Source organism: Panthera uncia (genome assembly GCF_023721935.1).
Source record: "Panthera uncia isolate 11264 chromosome D3 unlocalized genomic scaffold, Puncia_PCG_1.0 HiC_scaffold_8, whole genome shotgun sequence".
NCBI lineage: Eukaryota > Metazoa > Chordata > Mammalia > Carnivora > Felidae > Panthera > Panthera uncia.
In genome coordinates, this window is record NW_026057586.1 from 71,833,703 (window position 1) to 71,861,502 (window position 27,800).

A 27,800-nucleotide genomic window follows, 5' to 3' on the forward strand; every position below is an offset into this window, starting at 1 on the left:
AGCACAGTCCTGCGGAAACTCCTCCTCTCCTTGGATACAGGCAGCCTGCACGGGCCACAGGGGCCATGTGTACTCGCTTTCCTCAATGAGGCATCCCCACATCCGGAAGTACTGCCTGATGCTTCATGAAGAGGGGACCAGGCCCCTGCTGCCCCAGGCCCTTCCTTAGATTTTACACAAACTGTGGAGGAAGTGCAGCCACCATCTTGGATCCCACCTGGGGACTTTCTCCTGGCACCACTGTCCTCCCACTGCCCCAAATCCCATCACCTGCACCAGGCAGGCCCGACCCTTAGCTCAGGACTGACCCACAGGGACTCACACCCACCCCCAGGCTGACCCTGTGTGGTGGCTTTGCCTGCATTCTGGTCCCAGCTGTCATTCTGAGGGAGGAGACCTTATCCAAGACATGAATAAGTTTTTTTCATAAATTGAATTTCTCTTCACAAATCTTTGACTTGTGGTTTTGAAATCAATTTTTAGAGCAATTTCATGAGGTCAAAACGACAGATGAGGAATGTTTTAAGAGGGAAAGCAGATGCTTCCCCAGTTTCCACTCCTGGCTTGAATCAGAGCAATACCTTCATGGGAGTGGGGAGACACAGGACAGAGAATCATTTTCTCCTCACAAAAGCATCACAAGTGCAATTGCAATATTTCATCTAAAATTTATTTATTACTTATTGATATGAGGAACTAAATAAAAAGGTAATTTTTGGTGGGATTCCCTATGACTGAAATGATATTTTCAGGGAATTTTCAGGTCAAAGGATCATGAACGGGTCACTATAGAGAGTTATTCTCCAGAGATTCTCACCATAGGCTTTGTCAACAACATGACTTAATGAGCTGGCACGTCCCTAGTCCAGGTGGCCCCATGCCAAGTGTAGCAGCGCCCCCCATAGGCAGCTTCCAGATCTGAGAGGAAGGAGCTGTCTCCTTCAGGACCTGGAACATTCTGGCTGAAGTTGTTCCACATCCCCTCTCAGCCTGCGCAGCCTTCCTCACCTGGTGCAGGTGACTGTTGCTGCCTGGCACCTGCCAGCCTCTGCTCTTCTCTCTGCCTCTCAGGGACTGGGGACCTGCAGGCCTCTCCCAGCTTCCCTTCCCTGTCAGGTGCACCCCTCCCTCATGTTCCTGTTCAGCTCAGCCAGTCTGTGGGGCGTTGGGGAAAACAGTGCTAGGTCATCCACGTGGGACAAAACAGGAGGACAGGACAAGCGACACGTGTAGCACCCTAGTCTCCCTGTGGCTTTTAGGTGTGTAAGCAGGGAGGAAAGGGACAATAATACTGCCCTGCTAATAACCACTGCCCTCAGCCCCCAGGTGACCTAGGAAGTTCCCAGGCACTGAGCACACTTGTGTCAAACCTGTTCCTACCTCAGCAGCCTCCTCCTGTTCGTGCCTAGCAGGTGGCCTAGAGAACTTGACTTATTACCTGGAAATTGCCTCTTACCACACCTGACCACACCCTCTGTGCCCAGAATCCTCACCTTAGGAGAAAACTCCATATAGTCCCTGAACTGGGTTGGGATCCCAGGTCCTTCAGGTTTGTCCCGTTCTTTCAGATCCTATATCCCCCTGCCCGTGCCTACAGAGGGCATGACTGGGCTCCTCCCACACACATTCCACTGCGTGTTTCTCTTCCTGACTTTAGCAGGGCCAGAGTTCCCTCCTCAAGAGGGATCTATGTCTAGATCATGCAGAATTCCTACGATGCAATGTGAGTCAAACTAATGTGGGTCTGAATAAATGTCTGTCTCTGTTTTGGGGGCATTAGTCCCCAGGCACTCCACCACACATTAGCCCTGTATCTGCAGTTGACATCAAAAAGAGCCACCCTGAGTCCTGGGTCCCCCATGTGACACCACCTGTGTGACCTCCCACTACCTCAGAGACAGGTGCAGGGATGCCTCAGTGAAACCTGTGCTCTCTTCCTCCAAATGAGCCTGTTACATTTTCATGGGTAATCTAGGCCCCTCATGTAAGAATGCAAGGCGAGCTGGGGCACCTCGGTGGCTCAGCTGGTTGAGCATCCGACTTCAGCTCAGGTCATGATCTCGAGATTCGTGAGTTTGAGCCCCACATCGGGCTCACTGCTGTCAGCCTGTCAGCACAGAGCCTGCTCTGGATCTTCTATCCCTCTCTCTCTCTCTGCTCCTCCCCTGCTCACACTCTCCTCGAAATAAATAAATATTTTTTTTTAAAAAAAGAATGTGAGGCAAGTAGAAGCCACGCATAGAAACCTCATTCCTCACTGTGGCAACAGTCCATGGAGCAGGAATCAGGACCTGAGCTGTAGGTTATGAATCTACACTTTACAAAGGAAGCCTCTGCAATCCAGCAGCCATTTGGAGTGGCCCCTAGGGGGCAGCAGAGATCACCTGCCAAAATCACACGTAGATCCAGCTCCTAACAGGCAAAGGGGTTTAGTAAGCAGGACCTTCGGGACAATTGTTCAATTATTTGCCATTTGTCTATAGTGTCATCCTTCACTCTCACGTTCAAATTCTTCAGGGTATGTGTGTGTTGGGTCCTGCTCATGAAGACACTGCCTATTTAACTAATACAGGTCCGGCATTTTGTCTCCCACCAACCCATGCCCTAGCTCACCCTAATGAAACAAAATGCTGTCACTGCCCACAAACACCCATCCTCCCTAGGATCACACGTTTCCCCTCCCTCCCCTGTGCTGACAGACTCAGCTGCTCCTCCTTCCTGGAAGTTCCTCCCACCTGCCCCCTCACCTGTCCCTCCACTCACCTCCCTCAAGGAAGGGGGAGGGGACTGGAAAGTTCTGTTCTTCCCTATTCCCAGTGCCTGCAACACAGTGATTTTCTCTGTAAGCTTTTTTCAACTTATATATTAAGATGTTTGCTACATGTTTTTCCAACAACTGAAGACAACTTAACTATAGTAAACATTCCCTTGAAGAGTTACTAAACTTTAAAGCTCCCTCTCATTATTTTATACCACAATCATTTCTTTGGCCTCTGATCTGACACCAAAATGGGGATGCTGAGTCACAACCTCTATGACCCGCTGCAGGAGTTCATGGCTCAGAGCAGACATTTACAGCACCATGATGGTTTTGTAAACTCCATGTACTCTAGACAGAGGATGAATTTTATTTGGGTTCTGTGGCCAAAAGCTGTGATCTGGGATAGGACCCTATACCTGTGTGAGCCTTATAGCGTCACCTATAGAATGGGCTCAGAAAATACAGACTCCACCTTTGAGGTCTCAGTGGTCAGACCAGCCAAGGAGTAAACCCAGGACATTGAACTGGGAGGGAGATACCAGCCCCAGACTATGGGACAGGGCTGCCCCTCCCCTCTCTGTGTCCCTTAGGGCAGAGCCCTTCTCCAAAACCACAAAGCTACGCAACAGCAACCCCAGAGGCCCAGCTGATTTGCATAAGCAGCAGGTCTTTCCAGCAAGGGGATAAGAGATGCCTGGAAGGAACTTTGCCCAAGGTCTTGGTAGCAGAATCAGTGCGTCTCCACCATGGCCTGGACCCCTCTTCTCCTCAGTATCCTGGCTCACTGCACAGGTGAGGGGTGTAATCCCCACTTGTGCTCACTGGTTCTGTGTGTGCTCAAAGGGGATGGTCCTGACCAGAGAAAGGGGTGGAAAGAATCTTATTTGTTCAAAGGATCCTTCCCACCAGCCAGTCCCATAAGCTCCTGGGGCTAAGACTTATAAGAGAGGGTACCCTGAGGGTCCAGAGAATCCCTGGGGCTCAATGCAGGCCAGGCAGCTTATGGGATTTCCCAGAAATGGGTCCTTCATCTTCTAGCCCAACCCATTTTTCTCTCTTGCAGGTTCCATGGCCTCCTACGTGCTGACCCAGCCCCCGTCAGTGTCAGTGAACCTGGGACAGACAGCCAGAATCACCTGTGGGGGAAACAACATTGGAAGTAAAAATGCTTACTGGTACCAGCAGAAGCCAGGCCAGGCCCCCATGCTGGTCATTTACTATAGCAGCAACCGGCTCTCAGGGATCCCTGACTGATTCTCTGGCACCAACTCGGGGAACACGGCCACCCTGACCATCAGCGGGGCCCAGGCTGAGGACGAGGCTGACTATTACTGTAAGGTGTGGGATGGCAGTAGTGATGCTCACAGTGACACAGGCAGATGGGGAAGTGAGACAAACCCCTTCCCCATCTGTATCACACTCTCCTCCAGCCTCAGCGGTCTGACCCAGGTCCCCAGACCTCCTATCCACCCACGCTTCACGCAGCACCACCAGAGGATATATCAGGGTTGATCTGGGGGCTCTTGGGATTTTTTTTGAGCCTGAGTATGTTTGGCAACAGAGGACCTGAGTGGAAGGACAAACAGAAAGAAACATCCATCCGCTGCTCCTTACCCCTCCATGTCCATATGGCGGTCATGGGCCGTTCCTTCACCCAACTGACGAATATTAGAGGCCTGAATTTCTCAGCTCAGCTGAGCTCCAGAAGCCCTGCCACCATGACAGCTGGGGATTCTGAGTGGAGCACACTAGTGCATTATTCACTGTGGTGTCACCCCCCTCCTGGGCTCACACATGCACCCACCTCTGCCTGGAGCCCCTGACAGCTCACAGGGGTCCTCCTCACTGTGAAGTGCCCTTGGATCAGACAACTGCCTCCCCAGGTTTCTGCCCCTTCTCAGAGAGGTTCAGGTGCATGCTGGCCTGAGTGAATGAAGGCCCTGCCTCAGGTTCAGATGTCCTGAAGGTCTCAGCTTTAGAGCTCCCTGCAGGGATGGAGGCCTCATCTGATGTCTCACTGCACGTGGGTCACTTCTCCTTCTGCCCAGTCTGACCTTCCTCCTCCTTCCAGATCTCCTACACATGTACTTCTCCATCTCAGAGTCTGATTCCAGGAACCCAATCCAGGTTGGCCAGCATCCCCGACAGGGTCTTCAGGGACATGAAGAGGCTACTATATAAACACATAAAGCTCTGGTTTGTGCCCCAAATCCCCAATATATGTGTCAAAATCCCCAACAGATTAGATTGTTCCTCGTATTTTTAAACAATGAGAAAAGATGCAGACACACTAGGTGCTCTGGGTTCTGACAGACAGTTGAAGGGTCACATCTATCCTGATGGTGAATGAGGGACACTGGGGCAGTTGCCTCCTCCTACAAAGTGACCAGAAGATACACAACCATGGACTGAGACACAAAATGGGTGCAATGTCACTTCTACCCCCCAAATCTCGCACAAGATTCTTTCTTCACACCCACCCTACCCCAGAATACAGACAGAAAACAGTTCTGTGAAATACAGTTCAGTCTGTCGATGTTGACACATAATAAGCCACCACAGTCCAACCTCATCCACGTGAAATCCACCCAATCCAGGCAAACCACAATCTCCAAATAAAGAGAATATTGGCAGCCATGCTTCCACGTGATGTGACAAACTATCCAAACTATCCAATGAAAAATTACCAACATGTTCATCCTTTCCCAGGAGGATACAAAGTATACTACTGTCTGATGGTGGTATTTATTTTTTGTCCCAGCTGAAATGATATCCTATAGCTTCATATTGAGACATAAAGTTAACTATTATGAACACATTGGATGTTAGATGATAATGAGATGACCCAGGAGAACAAAACAGAAACATAGGATTAATAGGTTTCCAAACATATTCATATCAATATAAGGAAGAAACACTTGTTCCTTCTATTATCCTCATTTCTGCCACTACCCTGTGGTCAGAGTTATGTCTATAGTTACATCTTCACCACCCACTCCATATTCCCCTTCCCTCAGCAAACACCTGAGTTAGTCAGTTGGGTCCCTGTCAGTTGAGACGACCAAACCTCCATTCCGGAACATTCACCCATTATCAGACCTGTTGAATTGTATTGTGGTGAATTGATGACTACAGTCACAGACCCAGGGAATATTAGGGGATCTCCTGAATCCATACATCCACCTACTTACCCTCATTGTGTGGTAGAAAATCCCTTACCCCTTGACAGTAGCCAGGAATCACCCCAGCCAGTACCCCCTACTTTTGCCGATGACTCACTGCCAGGCAGAGCCAAAGGGTTCATGGTGCACACTCAGCCAGCAGGGCCGTGCGATCAAGCAAAGCACAAAGTCCCAAGGATGACAAGGGAACATTTAGTTGATGGCTCACTGGGGATAACAGTGAGTGCTGCTACTTGCATTCCCACCCCAATTCCTAGACCCGTGAATCCCAACTAGGGGAGAAGCAATACCATATATGTCTAATACATGACAACTGAAAGTACATACAGAGTCCCAGGGGACATGGCGTGAGCCCTGTGTGCTATTGCCACCACCCAGGTGGCAGCAGAGGTCACTTGCCTAGCCACCTGGTGATGGAGTGGGCCTGGTATCAGGGCTCCTAACATGGCAGGGGGAGCTAGTAACCATGACCTAAGATCTGAAGGAAAAGGTATCTTCCTTCTTAAGTATCATGCTTGACACTGATGTACAAAATCCTTTGGCTCCTTATTCCTCTGATCCAGATCTTGCAGTAATTATTTCTTAGGCACAGATCTGGGACTTCAATCTCCTACATACACCCCAGTGGTGTTAAGGCTCTCTTAAGTCTGCAAAGCCCCCAGGACCATGGGACAAGATGGAGGAACAGCATGGAAGTTTTTTGTGTGTTTTTGTTTTTTTGTTTGTTGTGTGTGTGTGTGTGTGTCTCGTCCCTGAAATACAGCAAGATCAACACTAAACCACCCTGCAAACCTAGAAAATTGATTTGAGGATTAACACAACAATCTGCACAACCTGAACCAGAGAACTTAGCAGGTACGTGGAGCAAAGAGGTGAACTGGGGGAGAAGCCATGGAGGGCAGGGGGCTGTTTTTGCTTGTGGAGAGGGGATGGAGGCGGGGGGTGGGGGAGAATACGGGAAAAGTATCCCCCCCCCCACAAAAGCAGCTGGAGAGAAAGTGGAAAAGTGGAAACAGCCACAGGGACTGAACCAAAAAGGGAGAAAGGAGAGGGTTTAAATTCCATTAAGACTCTATAAACAGGGGGAGTGCAGAGGCTGAAACTCTGCAGCTCGATACCTGGCGGTGCTCTGGTGGGAAGGACGAATCCCCGGGAGCAGACTGAAGTCCAGGTGTCTTCAGGACACACGGGAGAGGCAGTTCCCCTGCTGGGAGAGCTCCCCACAGGCAAAGATCCCAAAGGATCCTGAAGAACAACCACATTCGCTGGTGCTGGAACAAGGTCGTTAAGAGTGAAGCCTGGTGCCAGATGCGTGTTGTGATTTTCCACAATCCCTGAAGGGCTGCTGCTGCATGATCACATGAACTTTTTTCTGGGGCGGGCTGGCACCCAGCCACAGTTTATGGGCATCAGCAACAGCACGGTCCCACGGAACGTTCCTGGGTGGGGCCAGCACCCGGCCATTGCTCTGTGAGACCCTCCCCCAGAGGGTCTGAGTGGGTCAAAGCCACAGTCCCTCAGAAGCGAGGGGTCAAGAAACACAGCTGCATCTGAGATAAAACTCAGGAGGGAGGTGCCACCTGGCAACCTGACAGCTTGGTCACAGACAGTGTAAAAGCAGGGAGTGGACGGAAGCTGGAGACAAAGGAAGGGTGCACGACTGCCGATCAGGGAGAACAGAGTTCTAATACTAGAGACTGGGGGTAGCTGGGTGATGCCATTTTTTCCCCTCCTGCACATGCACATACACACATACAAGCATCACAATAATCCACCCCAGTAAGCTAAGCAGCACCATCTAGTGGAGAATGGGGCCATTACACTAAGCCCCACGCAACTGGGCCAACCTTGCTCTTCAGGAACACAAGTCTCTCCACCTGCTTAGTTTACAGACTATAAAGTGTTTCATAGTTTGACATCTAGGGGAAGACAATGTGATTTCAATAGTATTTCAGTCTGTTCGCTGGTCCATCTATTCAATTTTCTTTTTTTTTTTCTTTTTCGTTTCTTTTCTTTTTCTTGAATAGGAAAAGAGAAAAAAATGTATTTTTATTTTCAATTTTTATTAAAAATATTTTATTTTTTTCTACAATATTTTCTTACTTTTTTTGTAAATTTTTCCAATTCTGTTTTACTGCCATCATTTCATTTTATTCTATTTCATTGTATTCATTTTCACAGGAAGTTCATGACCACTAAACTACCCTGCAAGAAATTTTAAGGGGGACTCTCTGAGGGAGAAAAGACAAGGAAAAAAAAAGACCAAAAGCAACAAAGACTAGAAAGGACCACAGAACACCACCAGAAACTCCAAATCTAAAAGAAACATAATGGCAATAAACTCATATCTTACAGTACTCACTCTAAACGTCAATGGATTAATGCTCCAATCAAAAACATAGGGTAACAGAATGGATAAGAAAACAAGATCCATCTATATGCTGTTTACAAGAGACCCACTTTAGACTTAAAGACACCTTCAGATTGAAAGTAAGGGGGGGCGCCTGGGTGGCTCATTCGGTTGGGTGTCCGACTTCGGCCCAGGTCACGATCTCACGGTCCGTGAGTTCGAGCCCCGCGGCGGGCTCTGGGCTGATGGCTCGGAGCCCGGAGCCTGCTTCCGATTCTGTGTCTCCCTCTCTCTCTGCCCCTCCCCCGTTCATGCTCTGTCTCTCTCTGTCTCAAAAAAAATAAACATTAAAAAAAAAAAAAAAAGAAAGTAAGGGGATGGAGAACCATCTATCATGCTAATGGTGGACAAAAGAAAGCCAGAATAGCCATACTTATATCAGACAATCCAGACTTTAAATTAAAGACTGTAACAAGAGATGAAGAAGGGCATTATATCATAATTAAGGGGTCTATCCACCAAGAAGATCTAACAATTGTAAACATTTATGCTCCAAATGTGAAGGCACTCAAATATATAAATCAATTAATCACAAACATAAACTCATTGATAATAATACCATAATAGTAGGGGACTTCAACACCCCACTTACAACAATGGACAGATCATCTAAACAGAAAATCAACAAGGAAACAATGGCTTTGAATGACACACTGGACCAGATGGACTTACCAGAAATATTCAGAACATTTCATCCTAAAGCAGCAGAATATACATTCTTCTCCAGTACACATGGAACGTTCTCCAGTATAGATCACATACTGGTACATAAATCAGCCCTCAACAAGTACAAAAAGATTGAGATCATACCGTGCAGATTTTCAGACCACAACGCTCTGAAACTAGAAGTCAGCCACAAGAAAAAATGTGGAAAGATAACAAATACTTGGAGACTAAAGACCATCCTACTAAGGAATGAATGGGCTAACCAAGAAGTTAAAGCAGAAATTAAAAAGTACATAGAAGCCAATGAAAATGATAACATCACAGCCCAAAACCTCTGGAACTCTGCAAAGGCAGTCATAAGAGGGACGTATATAGCAATCTAGGCCTTCCTAAAGAAGACAGAAAGATCACAGATACACAACCTAACCTTACACCTTAAAGACCTGGAAAAAGAACAGCAAATAAAACCTCAAACCAGCAGAAGACAGGAAATAATTGAGATTAAAGCAAAAATCAATGCTATTGAAACAAACAAACAAACAAAAAACAGTAGAATAGATCAATGAAACCAGAAGCTTGTTCTTTGAAAGAATTAACAACATTGATAAACCCCTAGCCAGTTTGATCAAAAAGAAAAAGGAAAGGACCCAAATAAATAAAACCAAGAATGAAAGAGGAGAGATCACAAGCAACACAGCAGAAATAAAAACAATAATAAGAGAATATTATGAGCAATTATATGCCAATAAAATGGGAAATCTGGAAGAAATGGACAACTTCCTAGAAACATATACACTACCAAAACGGAAACAGGAAGAAATAGAAAAGTTGAACAGACCCATAACCAGTAAAGAAATTAAATTAGTAGTCAAAAATCTCCCAAAACACAAGAGTCCAGGGCCAGATGGCTTTCCAGGGGAATTCTACCAAACATTTAAGGAAGAGTTAACACCTATTCTCTTGAAGCTGTTCCAAAAAATAGAAATGGAAGGAAAACTTCCAAACTCTTTCTATGAAGCCAGCATTACCTTGATTCCAAAACCAGACAAAGATGTCACTAAAAAGGAGAACTATAGACCAATTTCCCTGATGTACAAGGATGCAAAAATCCTCAACAAGATATTAGCCAGCCGGATCCAACAATACATTTAAAAAAATTATTCACCACGACCAAGTGGGATTTATACCTGGGATGTAGGGCTGGTTCAATATCCGCAAAACTATCAGTGTGATTCATCACATCAATAAAAGAAAGGACAAGAACCACATGATCCTCTCAACAGATGCAGAGGAAGCATTTGGCAAAATACAGCATCCTTTCTTGATAAAAACCCTCAAGAAAGTAGGGACAGAAGGATCATACCTGGAGATCATAAAAGCCATATAAGAAAGACCCAATGCTAATATCATTCTCAATGGGGAAAAACTGAGAGCTTTCCCCCTAAGGTCAGGAACAAGACTGGGATGTCCACTCTTACCACTGCTATTCAACATAGTATTGGAAGTCTTAATCCCAGCAATCAGACAACACAAAGAAATAAAGCCATCCAAATTGGCAAGGAGGAAATCAAACTTTCACTCCTTGCAGATGACATGATGCTCTATATGGAAAACCCAAAAGATTATACCAAAAAACTGCTAGAACTGATCCATGAATTCAGCAAAGTGGCAGGATATAAAATCAATGCACAGATATCGGTTGCATTCCTATACAACAACAATGAAGCAACAGAAAGAGAAATCAAGGAATCAATCCCATTTACAATTGCACCCAAAAACCATAAAATACCTAGGAATAAATCTAACCAAAGAGGTGAAAAATCTACACACTGAAAACTATAGAAAGCTTGTGAAAATATTGAAGAAGACACACAAAAAAAATGGAAAAAGATTCCATGCTCCTGGACAGGAAGAACAAATATTGTTAAAATGTCAATACTACCCAAAGCAGTCTTCATATTCAATGCAATATCTATCAAAATAACATGAGCATTCTTCACAGAGCTAGAACAAACAATCCTATGATTTGTATGGAACCAGAAAAGACCCTAAATAGCCAAAGCAGTCTTGAAAAAAAAAACAAAAGAAACAAAGGAAACATCACAATCCTGGACTTCAAGCTGTATTACAAAGCTGTAATCATCAAGACAGTATGGTACTGGCACAAAAACAGACACTCAGATCAGTGGAACAGAATAGAAAACCCAGAAATAGACCCACAAATGTATGGCCAACTAATCTTTGACAACGCAGGAAAGAATATCCAATGGAATAAAGACAGTCTCTTCAGCAAGTGGTGCTGGGAAAACTGCACAGCGGCATGCAGAAGAATGAACCTGGACCATTTTCTTACAGCATACACAAAAATAAACTCAAAATGGATGAAAGACCTCAATGTAAGACAGGAAGCCATCAGAATCCTAGAAGAGAAAGCAGGCAAAAAACCTCTTTGACCTTGGCCGCAGCAACTTCTTACTCAACACGTCTCCAGAGGCAAGGGAAACAAAAGCAAAAATGAACTTTTGGGACCTCAACAAAATAAAAAGCTTCTGCACAGCGAAGGAAACAATCAGCAAAACTAAAAGGCAGCCAACAGAATGGGAGAAGATATTTGCAAATGACATATCAGATAAAGGGTTAGTATACAAAATCTATAAGAACTTCTCAAACTCAACACCCCAAAATCAAATAATCCAGTGAAGAAATGGGAAAAATACATGAATAGACACTTCTGCAAAGAAGACATCCAGATGGCCAAATGACACATGAAAAAATGCTCAACATCACTCATCATCAGGGAAATACAAATCAATACCACAATGAGATACCACCTCACACCCGTCAGAATGGCTAACATTAACAACTCAGGCAACAACAGATGTTGGCAAGGATGCGGAGAAAGAGGATCTCTTTTGCATTGTTGGTGGGAATGCAAACTCGTGCAGCCACTCTGGAAAATAGTATGGAGGTTCCTCAAAAAAGTAAAAATAGAACTACCCTACGACCCAGCAATTGCACTACTAGGTATTTATCCAAGGGATACAGGTATGCTGTTTCGAAGGGGCACATGCACCCCAATGTTTATAGCAGCACTATCAACAATAACCAAAGTATGGAAAGAGCCAAAACGTCCATCGATGGATGGATGGATGGATAAAGAAGATGTGGTATATATATATATATATATATATATATATATATACACACACACACACACACACACACACACACACACACACACAATGGAATATTACACAGCAATCAAAAAGAATGAAATCTTGCCCTTTGTAACTACATGAATGGAACTAAGGGTATTATGCTAAGCTAAATTAGTCAGAGAAAGACAAATATCATATGACTTCAATCATGTGAGGGCTTTAAGATACAAAACAGATGAACATAAGGGAAGGGAAGCGAAATATAAAACATTTTATAAAAACAGGGAGGGGGGCAAAACATAAGAGACTCTTAAATATAGAGAACAAACATAGGGTTGCTAGAGGGGTTTGGGGGGGGGGGATGGGCTAAATGGGTAGGAGCTTAAGGAATCTACTCCTGAAATCATTGTTGCACCATGTGCTAACTAACTTGGATGTAAATTTAAAAATAAATTACAGAATGTAAAAAAAGTCTATAAAGCCCCCTCTCTCTGAGAACACACATTGCACCCCCCTCTTTGCTCTGAGAGCCTCCTGTCCTGATTTCTAAGAGAAGTTCCTCCTTTCCCCCCTAAACCGTCTCCAGGGGGCTGGTGCCAATTTTCTTTTCTTTTTCTTTTTCCATTCCAAGGACACAGCAGCTATTCAATAACCATTACTCAACCTTATACATTATATTAAATATTTTTATTACCTAATGCATTTTCCCTAGCAACTGAAGTCAAAATCATCATTTCAATTTCACATGAAGTATTCTTAGAATTCAGCCAATTTCATTCTCTTATACTCAAATCACATCTTTTGAGTATGTGATATGTCCCTGCCCCAGCCACACATTGGAGATTCTGAGACACAGCACTTACCACCTGTCCAAGAGCTCATGGCCAAGGGTAGACTCTTATAGCAGCTCCATGGACCTTTAACAACTCCACGTGCACCTGGCAAGGAGGAAATTTTATTCAGGTTCTGGCTCTCACAAACTGTGATCTGCAGTAGAACGCTGCTCCTGTCTCAGGGTTTCCCTGGAGTAGGGGTGAGGAGGGTCACTGCACTGGGGCCTGGGAATGTCAGAGGAGACTCAGTGTGGAAATGCTCTGGAGATGGAGCTAGAAGCAGACCAGCTCGAGGCCCCCACCACAACACAACGATGGATGAGACACTTGGAACTCCTGGATGATATTAACCACCTTCCTCCTGAGCCAGAATGGAGCAGAGGAAAGACCAGGAGCCCAGGACAATCTCAGCATCACCACCATGACTCTGACCACCTTCATGACGGCACCCAGAACGATTCAGTGAGCATGATTTCAGGTTCCCTGAAAACACAGATAGACTGTTTCTCAGTGGCCAGAACAGCCCAGGATGTAGGCCAGGGCACAGACTGAAAGGGGGCTACAGCCCCAGACTAGTGACTACCAGGAGGAGGATCCCCTGGGCTGGGGGTGGAGACTACAAGGGATACCTGTCCTCTCTGTGCCTTGGGGCTGAGCCCTTCCCCCTTCTCTGCAACCACAAAGCTCTTCAGCAGCCTCTAAAGGCTGATCAACGTGAGGGCCTGAAGGCCCAGCCTCTCAGCCCACCTGGGGAAACTGGGAAAGGCCATCTTAACAGCAAAGCTCCTCTATAGCTGATTCCTCCCTCTGCCCATCCTGCCTATCCTGCTTCCCACCCAACCCTTGCACAGGGGTTGGTCCCAATCACTCTCCCTGTAAACCTCCTGCAGTCTGGCTCCATCCCAGTATCAGCTTCTAGGGGAGAGGGGACCACCTGCATAGAGGTGTCACCTAGCCATCTGTCATCCACTTTCCCAGCTTCTGGGATATGCAACAAGAAACTTGAACAGAACTTACTAAGAGATCCCTTGTGTGTCATGTAATTTAAAAGATTGGGAAAAAATTGGGGGTGCCTGGGTAGCTCAGTTCAGCAGCCGACCTCAGCTCAGGTCATGTTCTCACCGTTTGTGAGTTCGAGCTGCATCGAGCTCTCTGCTGTCAGTGTGGAGCCCGCTTCGGAACTTCTGTCCCCCCCCCCCCGCCCCTCCCCAGCTCATGCTCTCTCTCTCAAAAATAAATAAATATTAACGATAATTTAAAAAAATAAAAGATTGGGGAAAAGTAAAATATCTGTAATCATCGTGCATCTTTGCATCTTTACAATTTTTTTTTTGAAAAACATTATTTCCTCTTGTCATGTGTTTTAAACTGTATTTTTTCCTCCCAAACTTGGGGCTGCCGATTTGAATCATTCAATCTAGGGAAGAGTCCCACTGTTTAACCTAATTGGCAAAGCCAGTCCTCACTGTCCAAGGTCCTATTCAGACGTACTTATGTTAGAAACTGTCTGGCTCTAGTTGTCAACACAAGTAAACATCTGGATGGGTATTTCGGGGAATATTGTAAAATCACTGAAAAGCAAAGGATGTGTCTGGAGAAATGGTCAAACAATAAAGTGAGGTCGATTTTATGTGATTATCTATTTTATAACAACTTTTTTAAAACAAGGTAAGTCTCTAGGCTATTTGCCACTATGGAACTAGCATACGCAGTGCAGTAACTACTATGGTATATGACACGTGTAGTTATAAACAAATGTGAGGGTGTGTGGGCTTTTAGGAATAATGAAGTAAGAACCGAATGTAAATTACGTTAGTATTGGTAGCCATCAGGATGGAGCGCTTTGTATGAATGTAATAAAGGAGGCTGCACCACCCTCTCTAAGAATGTGCTTTGTCCCGCGAGGACCTGCCAGGAGGCTGTTCCCGGTGGAAGAGCTGAAGGAGCTGTGGCTGCTACAAAGCCACCACCTGCCACGCAGGTCCTCATGAAGGGAGTGTACCCCTCCCGGGTATCAATCCAAGACTTTGGAAAGGGCCTGGAAAACTGGGCTCCGCTATGCAAACATCAACCCACCTGGTCAGGTGAGGCTGGAACCACAGGGCGCTGGCCACGCCCACTCCAGAACCCCGCCCCCCGACTTCCTCCACACACCGCCCCCTAAAAAATGTTCCCTGGAGTATCAAACACAGCCGGCACTAGTATGAGCAGAGTAAGCCACTGTCGTTACATGTAAAATTTAAGGGAGGACCCCAAAACTCGTCATCAAAATAATATTTAATGCAATCTTTTTTCACATCGTAATGCAGAAAAATCCCGTAATAAATATAACATCAAAACTGTAAGTCAGTTCAGTATCCGCCCCCCCACTCCACACTGGAGTGACTCGCTTCACTCGCCTCACCCCAGGCCGTGTTTGCAAGGGTTAGGTGGGTGTCAGGGAAGATGTTGGACTAGAGTCCGGCCTCTGCATCCTCCCGCCTGCCACCACCACTGGAGCCTTTCCCGGGCCGCTGTCTGGCCAGCCCCTTCTGAGTTCCAGCCCTTTCTGAGGTTTAGCCTCCCTCTACTGCTGGTCTCTGCTGCCCCCTATTGGACTGTCCCCTCGGGACTGCACTCCAGGCGGCTGTATTGGGAGAGTTGGGCGTTAAAGCACTGAAAAGTTCCCAAGCTCCATCCTTCAGTTCCAGGCTGGCTCCACCTCATGTGCAAAAAAAAAAGCCTGGTCCTCTCAGGTCTCTGGCTGGTACTGGTAAGTCCCAAGACACAGTCTTTACACCAAGTCGCTGTGTGTCTTAGGAAAGAAACTCTCCCTCTCTGTGCCTCAGTTTATCAGTCGAAGGAACTAGAAGGTCCCCACCAGGGTCATGAGTCTGTGACATCTACAGAAGCAGTAGAATTCTCTTTCCATTTGCTGGAGGAAAGCTGGAATGTGGGGTGCAGTCCCACTCCACAAAGGAGTAGGGGTCTCCAGGGATCCTGGGGATCCCTCAGAGTGGGGCTCAGAAGCTGCAGAGCCAGACCCTGACTCCAAGAACTCTGAGAGATTCCAGAACCTCTGTCACATCCCCAGACAGATACTTTGTTACACACACACACACATACACACACACACACACACACACACACACACACACCATGCACAACTGTGAGATGAGAAGGCCCAGCTGGCTTGAGTTTGGGGATGGGGGGGTGATGGAGCAAGGTGCTGGAGAGACCTGGATTTAGGCAGTCTCTGGGGCTTGTGGAGTACAGAGCGGGCAGGAGACTGGTCAGCAGGAGACAGGGGCACCCTCTGACATGGGAAGCAGGACAGAAGTGATTGGACAAGGGCACACCCTGACACTCCATGGGAGAAGAGCTGGGGCAGGGCACAGAGGAGGCAGGGACCCTCAGCAGGGGGTCTACCAAGGGGGACAGATGGACCTGGACTCCTCTGGCCCAGCCTGAATCCAGCCCTCGGCGTATCTCAATCCAGGAAGGAGGTGAGGGGGCAGGCCTGGGTGGGTCAGAGCTGCAGCTGCACCATCTGGGAAGACCCAGCCCATCCCTCAAGTGTCCCCAGGAAACAACCAGACCCAGATTTCTGACTGCAGCCACCACAAGAGGATGTGGTTTGTGGCAGTGGCGGCCCAGAGGCTGTGGCAGGTGTAGGGGTAGGGGAAAAGAGGCACAGCTGGGGATGCTGCCTTTAGGGAGAGCCCCTTCTTCCCAAGACCTGGGGCTGTCCCCCAGGGAACCACAGCTTCTGGGCCCTGGGTAGTAGGTGAGTGTCACACCCACACAGGGGTGCCAGGAGGGAACAGCTTCGGTCTGGACTCCTAGGGCACATGCCACTCCAGCCCCCATGGTACCAGGAACCCAAGGTCAGAGGCAGGCGTGGGCCTCATCCCATGGATAGGATGATCTCCTGTCAAATGTAGCAGGAAAGTTAAGGAGTGCCTGACTCAAAACATGAGACACACAACTCTTAAAGGGACCTCCCAGGAAAGTCACTTTGGCAGGCCTGGGAGGCCTCATTTAGGGCTGCTGACACAGAAACTAGAAGCCCTGAGGGGCTGCAACCCAGATTTGAGCAGGTGTATTAAAAGACCTTGTGGCAGAAAAGGCAACTGGAAAGCAAGAGAGGCGCTGGGTGACAGGCGGGATCCTACAACCTGCTGCTTTCAATTCTCTCTTCACCGAGCAGTAAGACTTCACCAGGCCCAGAGAGCTGATGCACAGACATCAACAAAGCATGTCCTGGAGCCGTGCAAGGGCCAGCCGTCTGTATAGAATCTGCTTGAACATCAATTTCTTCATCCTCAAATAGGTGAAATGATCTCAGCTCAGCCAGCAGCCGGCCCCGCTGTCTGCCTCAGCCTCATTGCATTACGTATTATATTCCTGGGCTTTCCAATGGCCCCCAGCCCAAAGCACCTGTGCAGTCCATTCCTCCTGCACCTCTGCCCAACAGAACCCAAACCCCACCTCCCTTGGAACCAAAGCATGAGCCTTCCAGGTGGACAAAGGGCTGCAATGCAGGGGAGGAGCTCACTCCTAGATTCTAGATCACCCTGCAGCCCACTCCCAGAACACCCTTGGCCCCAGCTTTCATCTTCTCTGGACCTTAGTTTTCTCACTTGTAATACAGGGAAACGCCCCCCAGGACATGCCAACAGTTATTCTAAAGCCCAAAGTCCGAGGATGGTGGAAAGGGAATGGACATTCATTCAACACCTGCTACATACTGGGGCTTAGCATTCACATGATCTCATTCATCTTCATGACTGCCCTGCTACAGAGGAACTGTGTCCATTTTACAGATGAGGAAAATGAGGCCCAGAGGTGACCTAAGGCTAGGTTTCAACATTCATGAGCCTGACATTACTCCTTGAGTGAGGGATATAGAATCACTCCCTGCAGGGCCCTTGACTGGCTGAGAAGCTGAGATGACCAGAGGGAAACCAGCCAGGATGGACCAACCCTGCCAAGGAAGTGGAGTGTGCAGGGACCCAGCCTGGGGGACTGGTCAGAAGAGAAGCCCTAGCCCCAGTCCCACCCCAAGGAACTCAGGCCTTGGTGATTCCTGATTCACTGGGCACTCAACTGCTTGCTGTGGTCTTTTCAAGTCCCAGGGAGATGCTCCACAGACCTGGGTCACCCTTAGGAATATGGAAATAAGGCAGGTCAGGTATTCCCCACCCAGGGCCCCAGGGGCGGGAACTGTGGGCTGGCTTCAGTGGGAGGGGGTGGAGCCCAGAATCTGACCACAGCCGGGCAGCTGGCAGATGTCACTCTGAGGGAGATCTCCAGGGGTAACAGCCATGGGCCCTGGAGAGGACTGGGCACTGAGTGCAGGGACCAGAGAAGGCCCAGACAGAGGACAAGACTATGTGGGCCAGGCACACTGGGACCGCTGCTGCCAACAAGAGGGACCTGAGGCACCTGCCAGCCCCTCTCCTGGAAGTTCAAGCCGAGCTTCCACCCTGAGGGCAGATGAGGCCCGAGACAGGCCAAGTATGCTGTGAGGCTCCTGGGGGACAGAGCCCTGGCCCCAGGCAGCACTGTCCCCTACTGCTGCTACACCTGGCCATGGGCACCCATGGCCCGCTGCCCACAACACAGCATCATCGAGCAGAGCCCCAGAGGGAAGGAGCCTAAGGTAAGGAGCCAAAAGATCACGGCAGGGGAGGATGTGGAGTTCCCTAAGGTGGGAGCCAGGAGTGGACATCCGAAGAGGAGAGCAGCAGTGAGGGGAAGAGAGGGGAGAAGGAAGAATGGGCCAGAGAGAAGGGGCCTGGGTAGACACCGGCTGTATTTAAAGTGCTGACATCTGTCTTGCGCGGATTTTTTTGCATTGATTTTTTGTTGGTAATACTTTCAATTCTGTATTAAATATATTTAATTAATATATTTAATAGTTTTATATTTAATTATTATTAATATATTTAATAATTATATTAAATACAAAAATATATTTAATAATTAAATACAATTCTGTATTCTGTATTAAAATATCGTACGTCTTGATGACGGAGTTTTGGGCATCCCTTAAATTTTGGACTAGTGCTGCACCTGCCTCACCCTTGTCCTCTGGGTAGGGCAGAAAGAGGCAGGCAGGAGCAGGATGTGCCCAGCAGGCACTAATCGTTTTAGGGGCAGAAACGCCCTCTGTAGCCCCACAAGTCAGATCCTGCTGTTATCCTCATCTTGCAGAGGAAGATAGAGGTCCAAAGAGGTAAGGTGACCTTCCCAAGGAAGGTCACACAGCACATAGGCACAGTCCCAGCACTGGTAAGAAGCCAGAGGACTGAACCCTGTGACCTCATCAGCATGTCCTGTGTTGAAACAAAATGGCGCAACATTCTGAAGGGGTGCTCTGCCAGGCAGTTAGAGAGGGGAGCAAGGGCTTGTCTGAGTCTCCACCAAGGATGTCCACTCTGCAACTCATTCATAAATATTCACAGGGGTCAGGCCTGGGGACCCAGAGTGGGTGGGCCTGAACCAAGGGGGTCATGTCCAGGCGTGGGGACAATCAAATTGGTCTGACAGGTGAAGAGTCACTGACACGTGATGTGACCACTCCAGGCACCCGGAGCGGCCTGGGCTGAGGAGAGAGAGAGGTTGTGCAGGCACAACAGGGCACTCTGTGCTGCGTGCAGTGTCTTAATGTGCTGCGTCCTTGATCTTGGAGTCCAGAAGAGTTGTTGAGGGATTTAGGGAGCAGACCGTCACAGTCGGATTCATGTTTGGAAAAACGGCTCCAGATAGGAGATTGATGTGAGGCCAGATTAAGGACCCAGGAGAAACAACGGCCAAAGCCTGCATCTTGGGGATGGGGAGGAAGGATCAGGTACCAAGACCACCTATGAAATTAGCAAGTGAATTTAAAGTGGCTGTACCAGAGGTTGACCGGGAGGAATGGGCACTCTCATGGACTGTCTATAGACGTCCAAAATGTACAACCATTTTAACAATATGCAGCAAGTCATTTTTTAAGTATATTTATTTAAATTGTGCAATTCCACTTCTATGAATTCATGGTGGGGGAGAGGTGAAAATAATCCAAGATATAACAAAAGGTTTATAAACAAGAATGACTAGCTCAACATTACTAATGGTGGGAGAAAACTGGAAATAATCTAAATATCCAGCAGAAAGGGTGTGGCCAAATACAGTATAGAACATCAATCATAAGGAATCTTCCACAAACCCTCAAAACTATGTGCAGGTTTTTAAAGTATGTGTACATTTTCAAAAGCCTGCCCGAAATAATAGAAAAATGTCAATCGTGTGTCTCTGGCTAATGGGACTTCACCTTATTTAAAACTTTGCTTTCTAATTTTCTATACTTTTGAAAATGTTCACAGGAAGATATATTTGGTTTTTATCCTCTAAAATAATTTTTTAATTTATTTTTTTGGGAGAGCACAAGCTTCTAAAATAATTTTTTTAGTTTATTTTTTTGGGAGGGGCAGAGAGAGGGGGACAGAGGATCTGAAGCAGGCTCTGCGCTGACAGACTGACAGCAGCAAGCCTGATGTGGGGCTCGAACTTTTGAACCGGGAGATCATGACCTGAGCCAAAGTCAGTCAACCAACTGAGCTACCCAGGTGCCCCTAAAATAATTTGTTTAAGTTCATTTCTTTTTGAGAGAGACAGACAGACAGACAGACAGAGTGCGAGTGGGAAAGGGGCAGAGAGAGAGGGAGACAGAATCTGAAGCAGGCTCCAGGCTCTGAGTCAGCACAGAGCCTGACGTGGGGCTCGAACTCACAAACCACAAGATCATGACCTGAGCCAAAGTTGGATGCTCAACCAACTGAGCCACTCAGGTGCCCCCAAAATAATTTTTAATACAAGAGTAACATGTACTTGCTGTAAATAAAAATAAAAATAAAAATAAAAAAGATTAACCACAGAAGTATATAAAGAAAAAATCCAATGTTTCTGCTTACCATCCCCACACATCTTACCCTAAAACCCATTCTCCAGAGACGGCCACTGTCAGGTTGGTCAATACATTTCCAATGCTTCTCCTATGTGTATATGTCCCTGAAAACACACACACACACACACACACACACACACACACACACACACACACCTAGTTGGTATTGGGATTTTTTTTTAAAATGAAACCATACCCTGGAATAAGCTTTTTAAACAATGTGTTACTGATATTTTCTATCTCAATTTGGATAGATCTCCCATGTTCTTGTAATGGCTTTGTAAGACCTCAAAGTTTGGATGAACCAGATTGTATTTAATTATCCCCTTATTAATGGACATTTAGGTTGTTTCCATTTAAAAATATAAATCACAAGTGATGCCGCAATGGAAATCCTCACATATGTGCGCATGTGTTATGTGTGCTTGTATAAAGTGCACTTAAGTATCTACTATGGATAAATAGCTCAAAGTGGAATTGCTCGATCAGAGAGAATGTGTTTGGGGAATGTTCCTAGGCAATGCCCAAATGTCCTTCTGAAAGGTTCCAGCTTATATTCACTGCAGTGAATGATGGTGCCCTTTCCTCTACATCCTTGACAATAATGTGATATTGTTGATCTTTTTTTTTTTTTTTTTGCTCATCCAATGAATATAAGTGAGCCTATGTTTGTTGTTTCATTGGTTACTTGATCATTGGTAAAACTTGTTTTCCTTTCATTTTTTTATTCTGATTTTATTTCTACTGTGAATTTATTTACCAGTTGTAATTTTGCCTGTTTCTCCATTCAGTTGGTTGTATTTTCTTATGGATCTATAGAAACCCTTCATATACTTGGGATATTAACTCGTTGTTAAGTACATAGTTGTAAATATTGTTCCCTGGTGTGTTTTATGCCTTTTGTTGATGGGGTCTTTCACCATAAAGCTGTTTTTAATTTTTATGTGTCAGATTAGTTTAATTTTTTCTTTATGGTGTCTGAGATCTGTGAGACCACATGTGGGAGAAGGCTACCCATGTCTAACTCATGTCCATGACCCTTCTGTAGAATGCCAAAATCACCCATCTCTGATACTGCCCCACGCTAATCATCTCTTCTTGTAAGTTTCTTCTAAGTGTGCATTAAGGAAAAATGAAAACACCAAAATAGGGAGACAGAGGAATAAGAGTACCTCCTTGTTCCCATCAACCAGGTCCCAATCTATCAATTCCCTGATGATGCTGACACAACAACAAAATAATTGCTCTCTTATGCAGTATTTGCAAACAAATTCCAGATATCATATCTTTTTCTCAATAATGATTTCATCTGTGTACCAGAAGATAAAGGCCTAAACAGAAACTAAAGTAGCATGATCAAACCGATGTAGAAACTGTAAATCCTTAACAATGAAAATATTTATCAATGAAGACCTCAAACTTGTCACAAGTGAATGCATGGAATTATATTGTTGATGTTATTGCTCTTTGGGGGTATTTCCTTTTCTCTTTCTGAGTATTGAAAATCATTTGACACTGTGATTGTGGGGGTTGGGTGTTTTCAGGACTGTTGGGTCTGTAATAATCCCCCATCACTCTACTTTTCCTTGCAAAGAAGGGACTAAGGGGCTGAGCGGCTGGTCCTGGGATTCTCCCATGTTGGGGATGCAGCCACAGCCTCCCAGAGTTGTATCTGAGCCATCCTCTCTGTTTCCTCATCCTGCAAAGGGCTTCTGGCATCAGATCCTTCAGGAGGTCCAGTTTGTATGACATCAGAATCACCTCCCTGGACAGTTGGCTACTTTGCATCAAAGGACCCACATCAAGTGAACCTTTTTAGGTAGGATTAGCTGCTTTGATGTTCAAAGACTCCGTCCATCCGATGGACAGGGTGCATCACAGCAATATTTCATTTCTGTCCTCCTTCTCCTGGGAGGGCTGACACATACCTAGGTGGGGAGTGCCTTTCATGTGCAGGGAAAAGAAGAAATGTGCACCGTTCCCTGTTCTTCCCTACTTCACAGGATGATGACCTGCTCCCTCCACCCTCCCCTGCTGACTCATTTTTATTTGGCGACCTGGTACATGCTGGGATTCAATGGATCCGATTTTGGGAATGTACCAGTGTTGTCCACACTGCATGATGGCTTCATGTCTGCCCATATGGACATTCGTCCACTGGGAGTCTATTCAGGTGGCTCCTGGGTACATTCACATGACCCCAGGAGATCTCAACAGCTCCAACTTTCTGAGGGAAAAAGTATTCTATTTCATCTTGTGCATACTTGCCCAGGCCTGAAATTGGTCACTGATGCCAGTTTCATTTCGTGGGAGGTGGCATTTAAGACTCTTTAAGAGAAGCATAGCAGCAGTCACATACCAGACCCTCCCCAACATGAGCTCAGATTGGGGCTTGGCTGGGGCTGCTCCCAAGGTCACCTGGACACAGGCTGGCATGTCTTACAGGACCAGGCCACACATCACTTACAACAGTCCCAAACTAGCACATCCCCTGGGATAATAAGACAGAGCCCTCTGAAGTTATGTCTTGGGACATAGTTAGTTGCCAATGTCCATACACAGTCCAACTCTTTCTCCCTGCAAAGGATCCTTTGGGAGGGAGGGTACTCCCTCCACCCTCATCTCACATCTCCCCAGGGTATTACAATGTTTGAACATACAGAAAAGAGATGTCCTGTTCATTTCCATGGAAAATAACTCACAATGACACAAAAGCCTTCCACAAACTCACTCCAATATCCAAGAGATAGTGGTAGAAACAGCAAATCAGATACCAACTTCCATTGGAAGAATTGATTCCAAGGATCCTATTGCTGTACACATGGGGACATTGGTGCTATTCTGATATGGGTGTGGGACATGTGGCTCCTCTGTTGAGCAAACACCAGCCTGAAGCAGTACCCTCACTTCCTCCATCACAGCTGCAAGTGGGGGGCTGGGGTTGGGGCAGGGCCTCCCATGGACGGGGTTTTTGTATGAGCCTGTATCACAGTGTTGGGTGTTCGGCGGAGGTACCCAGCTGAGCGTCCTAGGTGAGTCTCATCTTCTCCCTGCTCCCCTGCTGTTCCAGACATTTGGGCATTTTTTGACTGTTTTTTTTTTCTCTGTGTATCTTATATAAAAGTCTTGGTTACTCTTTCACCCGGCACCTCAGCCCCTAGGACCCTGCTCTCCTCCCTTCCCTGTACCGACTGTCGTGCTTGCTTCTTTGTTCATCATAACCCCGCACCTCCTACCTGAGGCACAGGGAATGGTGGAATGACCTAAAATCTAAAATCTGTCTGCCGGGGTCATCCTGGGACCCCCATGTACTCTGTTCTGTCCTCTCCTGTCTGGTCTTGTGTTGGACCTTTTTTATATCTGGGAGTCACTAAGAGTCCCCATAGAAAATGGAAGAAAGAACAGGGAGCATTGAGGGGGTGACCATGTGGAGAATTTGCAGGGACACGGCACCCTCAGGGCTAAGGCTGGGGACACATGGGTCAGACATTTAAAACAGGGCCCTGGAACTGTGCGACTCAGGATCTGGGGTGGTCAATGGTGTACCGGTGGAGCAGCTAACCCCACCCCCAGGCCTCATGGGGTTGCAAGGCAGAACCCTGAGGTGTCCTGAAAACTCAAGGAAACCAGCAAGAGGGAGGACAGTGGGGAGAAGAGAAGGTGCCAGGGAAAGGGTCATGGAATGAAAGGATGTGAGAACTGGATGAACACTTGAGTCCTTGCAGGAAATACTTCATACCCCAAAGAGAGGCGGAATCTATGGAATGAAGGCTCTAGTGATATGACTGATTTGCAGGACATGGAGGGCAAGGCTGCAGAAGACAATGGAATGAGAGAGACACAAGAGACACAGGCAGACACTCTATTATCAGCAAGGATCCTATCCAATCAGGGACAGCCCAGGAGAGACATATCTGGGTAAAAACAGATCTCTTAGGACAAAGACTCTCACTTCCCCAGCACAGAAGTGTCAGATCAGAATGGTATACAGGATGATTCAATGGAGGTCAGAGAGCTCACATCATAATCCTGATCATAGAGGGACAAACATAGAGCCCAGACAGTCACTGTCAGCATGTCACAGGAGGCAGGGGCAGGACAGTGAGAGTTCAATGTCTCTGTGGGAGGACAGGTGCCAGGAGAGTCTCAGGATGGGTGGTGACAGAAATTCAACTCAAAGACTCCCAGCACAGGTGGGGAGATTTTTGAGGAACACCTTAACCCACCCCCACCCTTGACATGAACCCGTGGACACAGACTGTGCACTAGGGGCCTGACTGGATGTTCAAGAACCTATTCCCACATGAAGACTAAGGTCAATTGACCCCATGGTGGATGCTGAGCCTCTGACCTCTTTTCCCTCCCCCACCCCACAGGTCAGCCCAAGTCAGCCCCCTCGGTCACACTCTTCCCACCCTCCAATGAGGAGCTCAGCGCCAACAAGGCCACCCTGGTGTGCCTCATCAATGACTTCTACCCCAGAGGCTTGACGGTGGCCTGGAAGGCAGATGGCACCCCCGTCACCAAGGGCGTGGAGACCACCAAGCCCTCCAAACAGAGCAACAACAAGTACGCGGCCAGCAGCTACCTGAGCCTGTCACCGGACGAGTGGAAATCTCGCAGCAGATTCACCTGCCAGGTCACGCATGAGGGGAGCACCGTGGAGAAGAGTGTGGTCCCTGCAGAGTGTTCTTAGGTCCCTGAGACTGTCAAGGATGGAGGCCTTCCTCACCCAGATACACCTTCCCCAGTTCATCATGTACCCCTGAGAGCCAACTCCTGGATCAGCTCAGACCAGGAAGGTCACACACCCTCCCGGTTTCTATTTGTGCTCAATAAAGAACTTATTGTTTATCATTCAACATTTTTTATGTGAATTCTCTGTCTGGTTATGTCTGAGTTAATGGCTTAGTAATTAAGAGAAGGGACAGTTATGACACGTGATTCTATCTAACCGCCATCCACCCAACTAACCCTAAAAGGACTCCATTGACTCTGTATCCCCCTGGGTGTGACCCAGAGTAGAAAATAGTCCTGCCATACCAGCCCCCAGGATGCAGTCTTTGCCACCTGGAAAGGGAGAAAAACTGAGTGAGAAGGACCAGGGGTCCCCATAGGGTGTCAGGGAGGAGCAAGGAGAGTCCCAGGAGCCAGCAGTGGGCAGAAGCAACAATAAGGAGGAACGAGGTCCTTGAGCAGAAACTGGTCTTTAGGAACAGAGGTGAACTTCCTGGTTCCATACAGGGTGACCCAGAGGGGAGAGTGACTACCAAGTGAGGGGTCCATGGTTGGCACCTTAGTAGGGAGCCATGGAAAGCTCTGAACAATGCATCTTAGAAGTACATTTCTCAAACTTTCACAATACCTGTTAGGTGAGTAAAGACACTAACAAGTCCTACAGAGAAACAGTTTCATATCTTGTAGCCTAACCCTTCCTGAACCTAGTTGATTCTCCTAACCAACTGAGGAAGCTCTGGAACACTCTTCAAGACAGTTGTGTTGCTACTTGAGGTCAGGCTGAGGCACAAGGACAACAGTCTATGTTCTGTTGGGCCTCAGTCAAGGTCAGGCTCAAAGAGACCCTAACAGGGGGCTGTGACCTCAGTCATGAAGAGTCTCATCATCTAAACTGAGATCAAGGAGAGTTACTCTACGGTTAGGTTATAAATGAAGTTGATGATATCAGCCTGCAAGTGGTGGGGACATGGAGAACTGAGTAAATGACAAAGGAGGCCATCCTGGGCACATAATGGGCAGCCACGATTATCCCAAAGAGGGGAGCCAATTCGTATTCAGGAGTATAGTTCAGCTGGTGCAGACCAAGTCAGGCAGAGTGAGTGTGGCCTGAGGGCTATGGCAAAGTCAGGATCCCCTTCCCCAGGTATTCAGGGTCCACTGAGCCTCCTATGCCTGAGCCTCCTTCACTCACTGTGGCTCAATCCTGAGTGCATCTGTAGCCTGGTATCAGAGATACACTCACTCCCAGGTCAGTGAAGCAGGCAAGGTCGTTCTCACAGAGATGCCAGCACAACAAGCCCCCTGTCTATGTCTCCAGCTCATCAGAGACAAGGAGTTGCTTTCACCTGACCTGCAAGGAAGCCAGATCAGACCAGAGAAGAGCCTACAAAGCCCAGGAATTCTGAGAGCACAGGGAACCCTTAGAGTTTTATCCCAGCCACTCCTGCCCTAGGGAAGCCGAAGAGGGAGAAGGGAGATTAGGGGGTCCTAGTATGCCACAGCACCTGCTGGCCCCATGTCATGGATCTGAGTGCTTGGACCACATGTGGGAGAAGGACACCCAAGTCTAACTCATAACCCTGCTGTAGAATGCCAAAATCACCCCACCTCTGATACTGCCCCACACTAATCATCTTTTCTTGTAAGTTTCTTCTAAGTGTGCATTAAGGAAAAATGAAAACACCAAAATAGGGAGACAGAGGAATAAGAGTACCTCCATGTTCCCATCAACCAGGTCCCAATCTATCAATTCCCTGATGATGCTGACACAACAAAATAATTGCTCTCTTATGCAATATTTGGAAACAAATTCCAGATATCATATCTTTTTCTCAATAACGATTTCATCTGTGTACCAGAAAAGATAAAGGCCTAAACAGAAACTAAAGTAGCATGATCAAACCGATGTAGAAACTGTAAATCCTTAACAATGAAAATACTTATCAGTGAAGACCTCAAACTTGTCACAAGTGAATGCATGGAATTATATTGTTGATGTTATTGCTCTTTGGGGGTATTTCCTTTTCTCTTTCTGAGTATTGAAAATCATTTGACACTGTGATTGTGGGGGTCGGGTGTCTTCAGGACTGTTGGGTCTGTAAGAATCCCCCATCACTCTA

The 27,800-nt window shown here is 47.0% G+C and overlaps 2 protein-coding genes, 1 long non-coding RNA gene and 1 gene segment (V, D, J or C); 3 read left to right on the forward strand and 1 right to left on the reverse strand.

Annotated features, from left to right (window-relative positions):
• The window catches only part of LOC125914000 (immunoglobulin lambda-1 light chain-like), a 243,178-nt gene that overhangs the window by 209,170 nt on the left and 6,208 nt on the right, over positions 1-27,800 (forward strand). For all 11 annotated transcript variants that reach the window (XM_049619101.1, XM_049619099.1, XM_049619107.1 and 8 more), the window contains 2 exons: positions 23,936-23,975; positions 25,320-25,639. In XM_049619101.1, coding sequence (XP_049475058.1) covers positions 23,936-23,975; positions 25,320-25,639 — 360 coding nt within the window. The remainder of the gene's footprint in view (positions 1-23,935; positions 23,976-25,319; positions 25,640-27,800) is intronic.
• Positions 1-27,800, forward strand: part of LOC125914001 (immunoglobulin lambda-1 light chain-like) — an 89,052-nt gene that overhangs the window by 41,087 nt on the left and 20,165 nt on the right. The gene's annotated exons all lie outside the window — the stretch shown is intronic.
• LOC125914004 (immunoglobulin lambda variable 3-9-like) lies at positions 3,403-4,809 on the forward strand. The segment is given in 2 exon segments: positions 3,403-3,553; positions 3,825-4,809. Coding segments are annotated over 2 exon segments (495 nt in total).
• Positions 21,672-27,499, reverse strand: LOC125914010 (uncharacterized). The gene is made up of 2 exons (XR_007455176.1): positions 27,289-27,499; positions 21,672-22,009 (listed from the first exon to the last, which is right to left on the reverse strand). It is a non-coding gene; the product is annotated as an uncharacterized LOC125914010 (long non-coding RNA).